This window comes from Sinocyclocheilus grahami, unplaced genomic scaffold (assembly GCF_001515645.1).
Source record: "Sinocyclocheilus grahami isolate Dianchi unplaced genomic scaffold, SAMN03320097.WGS_v1.1 scaffold701.1, whole genome shotgun sequence".
Lineage (NCBI taxonomy): Eukaryota > Metazoa > Chordata > Actinopteri > Cypriniformes > Cyprinidae > Sinocyclocheilus > Sinocyclocheilus grahami.
The window spans coordinates 421,769-429,054 of NW_015505880.1; the positions used below are offsets into that span (position 1 = coordinate 421,769).

The window sequence follows — 7,286 nt, forward strand, 5'->3', positions numbered from 1 at the left end:
TAACTTAGACGACCATCCAACTTCAATGTTCGAAAAGAAAATGTTAAATTTACATTGTATAACGTTTTTGTGCTAACGTTTTAGGAACATTATTAAAAACCAGGTAACTCCCCAGCTAGCAATAATATGTTCTATGAATGTATTGCTAACAATGTTCTCAGAAGGTCCCGTTTTTTAAATGTTTCAAAAACATTTAATCCTAGTTATACGAAGTTTAAGGGAGCATGCAAACACTATGCAAGTGTTATTTCTGAATGTTCTGAAACAAGTAACATTTAAAAAACATAAACATCCAACTAAAACATAAGGTATAAAACGTTTATAAAAATATTTTTGTGTTAAAGTTTTGAGAACATTCCCTGATAGCACATGAACATCATGGAGACGTCTATTTGACATCTGCAAGATCTATTGAAGAGTGTTTGCTCTACATCTATTGGACGTTTCCTGTCAGATACATTATTGAATATGTAAGTAACGTTAGTACAAAGTTTAAACGTTTTAGTCAGAAGTGTGAAAAATGACGTTCATCAGCATTTGAACCACTTATTTTAATAGATATAGCAACTGATTTAAAACAACAAAACGTTTTTGTTTTTGTGAAAACGTTTTAAGAACATTGTTAAAGATCGGATAACTCCCACAGCTAACAACAATATGCTCTAAGAACGTTTTGCTAACGTTCTATTAAGTTTGGAAGCTGTTATTTCTGAATGTTTTCAGAACGTTCAAACGTCCAGTTTAAAAAAAAATGTTATAATGAACGTTAAGGGAACATGCGTGTTCACTTGACGTTTAGTAACATTTAAAGAACGTTACATTAATGTCGCAACTAAAACCTGTTAGAAATAAAAACGTTTCATGAATATAAGTAATTAAAATGAACAAAAAATATTATTAATCTAATTAAAATATGTGGGTAATTAATCCATAACATTGTGTCATATTTGTGGAATATTTTGTATGTGGTATATAATTTTATGATATAAGCTACATATTTTAAATATTATTTTAATAGTAAGTTTGAGCTGCATGGGTGAGAAAATTAGCCTTTTTTTACATAATGCATTACGTAAATACATTAAATATAGGCTACAAAAAGAACATTTAAATGATTGAGTCCCCTTGCCTCGTAGTACTTTGTGTTTTTTAACCTGTTATCTAACGTTTGATGCATTTCATAATCTTAACCCTCTACATTGCGAGTAAATCACTTCACTCTGGGCGACTAAATGATGTCTAATATTAGCCAACGGCTAATAAATTCTCAGATTTTTGTGTGAGATGGAGGCCGAGTATAAGTTTAGCACAGATATATTTTCACTCACTGAACACTCTCTGACTGAGCGCTTCAGAGTTTCACTCTCCATCAAGCGATCTGTGCTATTCTTCAGTTCATCTGAATGGATGTGCAACACACCTGTATTTGACGTACCGTAAACTCTAGTGTGAAGCGCATGACTCGCCGTCGCTTTTTCTCACACACAGCAGAGAGAGAGAATTGTGGGCGGAACTAATGCACAAACGGCAACCTCATTGGCTGGCGCGCACCTATTACCATCCCTGTTTTGATTTCAGCAAATCAGTTCGATGGAACGCACACAACCTGATTAATATTCATGAATTAATCCTTAGTGCGTTTTATGTTGTTCTTATTAGTATAATTCGTATTATTATTATTATTATCTTATCAGTATTTTTCCCCAATTTTTTTTACAGAAACACTGAATGACCAAAAAAGCACCACCACCAGTCCTAAATTCAGTTAAAATTACTAATATGCATTCATACATGGTTATCACATTTTAATTCTAATTACTAAAGTTCTATCATTAAATAATACTTGATTATCATATTATAATGCTTGACTGACTTATGTTAAGAGTGTACTTTTAAGTTATGTACTATATATATATATATATATATATATATTAGTCTGGCAAGTAAACTAAAAAAAATAGTGTTGGGGTGCCTCCAGGACCAGGGTTGGGAACCACTGCTCTACGGCATAGAGCAGGGGTGGCGAACTCCGGTCCTGGAGAGCCGCAGCCCTGCAGAGGTCAGCTCCAACCCTAATTAAAACTCACCTGCCTGTAGCTTCCTAGTAACCCTTCAGACCTTGATTAGCTTGTTCAGGTGTGTTTGATTAGGGTTGAAGCAAAACTCTGCAGGGCTGCGGCTCTCCAGGACCGACGTTCGCCACCCCTGGCATAGAGGGTTGTCTAGGCCTGTCTCGTTTAATCTCTAGTTCTTCAGAAAACTCTCATGTTCTGGTGCATGAAAAACCCCCAGAAATCACTCATCTGAAGAAACTTCAATCAAACACATACATCTGAAAAAACAAGAGTTCCTGCACGAACATTTATTTTTTAAGAGTTTATACAATACAGAATCATGTAATGCTCTGATTGTACAACAAAACAGCATACAGCCGTAATCATATTTAATAAATCATCTGTTTTGCCGATGTTTTACACTCCTGCATTTCCACACATGCAGCCAAATGCTGAAAACCTTAGATGTGGATGCACACCCATGCAAACCGGTCGCAGATTTCCCGGCCCACTCTCTGGCGCTGACATTCTCTAAGCTGATTTCTGGGCCTCATTTGATGGAATTCGATTAGGAGCGTGCCGTGGAAAGCTCTGTGTTTGGCTAATGCAGTTTGTTTTGGAATTATGCTGCTAAGAGAGATGCACAAACAACATCAGCAGCCTCAGGTTTCTGTACACTGGATCCTCATTAACGGCCATTACGAGTGGAAACGCCACCGAATGTATTCAGATGTTTAGGCTTTTGCCTGATGATTAATATCACCACTTAAGGTATCAATCTGAATGCGTTTGTGGATGAAGACACTCATGTTTAATGGCCAAAGTGGAGTGTATCCACTTCACGTTCCTTTGGGATGCATGTGTTTTTCACACACAAAAAAGATGTGGCTTAAAATATCCCTGAGTCTGGATGTTTTAATGCAGATGCTCTGAACTTCTGCAAACGCAATTCAGATATTTACATTAGCATGCATTATTTTCAGTGTTAGCTTTAGCATGATGCAAAATGAAGCAATCAAGGACACACATTAAAGTGAGTTTAAGGTATATTAATGAGGAGAGCGCCTGAAACCATCTTAATTGCATTAAAATCACTGTAACTCGTGGCCTCAATTGAAAGATTGACACTAATAAGCAACTAATGTTCAGTAAATAGTTGCATTTATTAATAATAATAATCAGAATAATAAAGTCTTTCATAGCACATATATATAATGTGCGGTCAGCTTTGAATGAATCTTATCCAATCAGAAGTCAGAATACAAAATATGCATGTATATTAAAGCAGTAAATAATGAGTAGCTGTGTATTAAAATCACATATATTGCTTTTGTAAAATATATCGATAAACAATTACATTTAATAATAATAATAATAACGATAATAAAAAACTATTAATAATAGGTCATTATATTATATTAATGGAAAAATGTTAAATAATAATAATAATAATAGGTTAATTAAACTACTTAATAGAAAATGTTATTTAACAATAATTATAATAATAATAAAAGGTTAGGCTAATTATATTACCTAATGAAAGATTATTTTCTAATGTAATTAAAATATTAAATTACAATTATTGTAATTATTAATATTGATAGTTTAGTTTAATTGCAAAAATTCAAGGATTTTTATAATAATAATAATTATTGTTATTGGGTTACAGTAATTATATTAATGCAAGAATGATTTTACAGTATAAAAAAATAATAAAATAAGAATATGAAAAGATTAAATATGGTCATTATTTTTATTAATTATATAACTTACTGAAATAATAATAATTATTATTATTATTGGGTTAATGGAGGAATTGTTCATAATTACTATTATTATTATTGATTATTAAAAATAATTTAAAAAATGATTTTAAAACTTTAATTTCAGCAAATGTTATGTTCGAGGCTTGTTTATTGTTGGTATGATCTGACAGATCTGATTGTTCATCAGATATCTGACGTTTCCTCTTGACGTCAATGGCGGTTTGCTCTAAAACGCCGGCGGACACTACATGGGCACGTTTGGTCCATCACAGTCCATGTTTTAGTTTCTGTGTGCTGTCGAACGTCTGCTTAGAATGAAGCATTCTGTACTATTGCACAAGATGTTGGGAAAAAACACACGCAGGGATGTGACTCGTTTATTCCGTTTGCTAACAAAACAATGTCTCAGAACCAAATGAGTCATCCGTTAGTGCACAATCCTGGCGTCATAGATATGTATGCCACATTCGACCAACAGTAAAAATCAATGAGTTTTCCAAGATGCCACAACATTGACCAACACCGAAATTTATTTTCCAGAAGAATTGGAATAAACGTCCACAGGTTCGTGTTTTATCTGTATTAACTTGATATTACAGGTTTTTAAACTATGGAAACTTAGGATATTTGTGTTATTTAGCATATTTATTATTGCAGGTTTGTGCCATTATTTAGAGTTTGCATTTCATTGTTTTTATTCATTTTACAGAATACTGAATCTGTATTTGTGCAAGTGAGATGAGTAAATGCATATTCACATTTAGTCTAGAACTACAGGAACATGATGTTCACAGCACAAACAATTTACTCGAGATTTCGCTCAACATGCGGACAGGAGAGCTGTCAGTCAATAAATGGGAAAAAAGGCATTAATAATAATGGAATTACTTATTTGAAAATTAAAAAGTAAATTAATAAGTAATGTTACTTTAACTAGTTACTTGAAAAAGTAATCTGATTACTCGTGAAAAAGTAATCTGATTACTCATTAAAAAGTAATGATTACGTATAATGTAATCAGGTTACTCTTGAAAAATATTAATCTGATTACTCTCTAAAAAGTAATCAGATAACTTGCAAAAAAGTAATCTTATTAAGTATAAAGTGATCTGATTACTCGTGAAAATATATCTGATTACTTGTTAAAAAAGAATCTGATTACTTGCAAAAAATTATTTGATTACTCGTAAAAAAGTTATCTGATTACGTATAAAGTAATCTCATTACTCTTGAAAAACATTAATCTTATTACTCTCTAAAAAATAATCAGATTACTTGCAAAAATGTAATGTGATTATTCATTAAAAGTAATCTGATTAAGTATAAAGTGATCTGATTACTCGTGAGAAAATATCTGATTACTCGTTAAAAAATAATCAGATTACTTGCAAAAAGTGATCTGATTACTTGTGAAAAAAAATCAGATTACTCATAAAAAATAAATTGATTACTCGTTAAAAAGTAATCTGATTACCTATAAAGTAATCTCATTACTCTTGAAAAATATTAATCTGATTACTCTCTAAAAAGTAATCAGATTACTTGCAAAAATGTAATGTGATTATTCATTAAAAGTAATCTGATTAAGTATAAAGTGATCTGATTACTCGTGAGAAAATATCTGATTACTCGTTAAAAAATAATCAGATTACTTGCAAAAAGTGATCTGATTACTTGTGAAAAAAAATCAGATTACTCATAAAAAATAAATTGATTACTCGTTAAAAAGTAATCTGATTACCTATAAAGTAATCTCATTACTCTTGAAAAATATTAATCTGATTACTCTCTAAAAAGTAATCAGATTACTTGCAAAAATGTAATGTGATTATTCATTAAAAGTAATCTGATTAAGTATAAAGTGATCTGATTACTCGTGAAAAAATTTGATTACATGTAAAAAAAGTAATCTGATTACTCATGAAAAGAGTAATCTGATTACTCATGTCACTTGTAATGATTTACCCCAACACTGCCTATGTATATCTATGTGCTTAGTAACATTTCTTAAGCATTTCCATTGTTTTTTCTCCATCGCAGGTTCACAGAATGAAATAAACCCATCTTCAGCAGTCACCATCATGGTTTCCTCGCTGGTCACCATCGACAAAACGTCGGCGCCGAGCAACGTGACTCCGCTTTGCTTCTCCATCAACAGCCCGCCTTTCAGACACAACCACACCATCGCCTCGGCGTACTTCTCTGCGGTCTTCAGCAGCCTCGGCTTGAGCTCCAACCTCTTCGCTTTGGTGGTTCTGGCCAAGACCTTCCACCACACCAAGAGTCGCTCGCGCTCCTCCTTCCTGCTCTTCCTCGGAGGGTTGGTGTTCACCGACTTCATGGGACTGTTGGTCACCGGGTCCATCGTGGTGTCCTTCCACATTACGCACTTCAACTGGCGCCAACTGGACCCTCATTGCCACTTCTGCAACTTCATGGGCATGTCGATGGTCTTCTACGGCCTTTGCCCGCTGCTTCTCGGCGCCGCGATGGCCGTGGAGCGATTCGTAGGCATCAACCGACCCTTCGCCCGCTCCACCGCCATGTCCAACAGCAGAGCGTGTTCAACGGTGGCCATGGTTTGGGTCACGGCCGGCTGCATCAGTCTCCTACCGTTGGCTGGATTGGGAAGCTACCATCTCCAGATCCCCGGTTCCTGGTGCTTCCTCAACATCAGCTCCAGACCGCTGGATATGACCTTCAGTTTGATCTTCTCGCTCGTGGGTTTGCTGTCGCTGGCCATGTCATTCCTGCTCAACACTGTGAGCGTCGTCACCCTACTGAGGGTGTGTTGCGGACAGGGCAGCGCTCAACGGAGACGAGACTACGAAGTGGAGATGATGGTGCAGCTGATTCTGATCATGACCATCGCCTCTGTCTGCTGGTGCCCTCTACTGGTGAGTGATTAAACTACACTGACAACTGATAAATACTAAGTGTGTTGGCCAACTGATCAAAATGAGCTGTTTCCGAAACCTAGTAAGATGCCTACAAAGTAGGCAACATCATAACCAAGAAGGAATCCAGTAGAGGAGTAGTACGGGTTCAGTTAAGCTAAATCGACAGCGTTTGTGGCAAAATGATGAAAAAGTAACTTTCACTTCCCCTCCTTTAAAAAAATAATAACGTACAACTTGTGAAATAAAGGGGAATATTTACAGTTTTTTATTATAAATAATCACAATAAAAATATCCATTAAGTAATAAAATTACCCAAACCCAATAACCATCATCATTATCCTAACCCTAACTATTATTATAAAATGGCATTCCATAATTAAACTAACCTATTAATACAATATTTATCAAATTACTTCAACTAATAATTTTACAAAATTAAAAACAATAATAATTACAACAATTATTATTATTTAAAAAATAAAAATAAAATTATATATATACAGTGTATATATATATATATATATATATATATATATATATATATATATATATATATATATATATA

At 34.0% G+C, this 7,286-nt stretch overlaps 1 protein-coding gene across 1 annotated transcript in view; it reads left to right on the forward strand.

Annotated features, from left to right (window-relative positions):
• LOC107559829 (thromboxane A2 receptor-like) overlaps positions 1-7,286 on the forward strand; it is a 14,742-nt gene that overhangs the window by 442 nt on the left and 7,014 nt on the right. Inside the window, exon 2 of the mRNA XM_016243818.1 lies at positions 5,861-6,717. Coding sequence (XP_016099304.1) covers positions 5,861-6,717 — 857 coding nt within the window. The remainder of the gene's footprint in view (positions 1-5,860; positions 6,718-7,286) is intronic.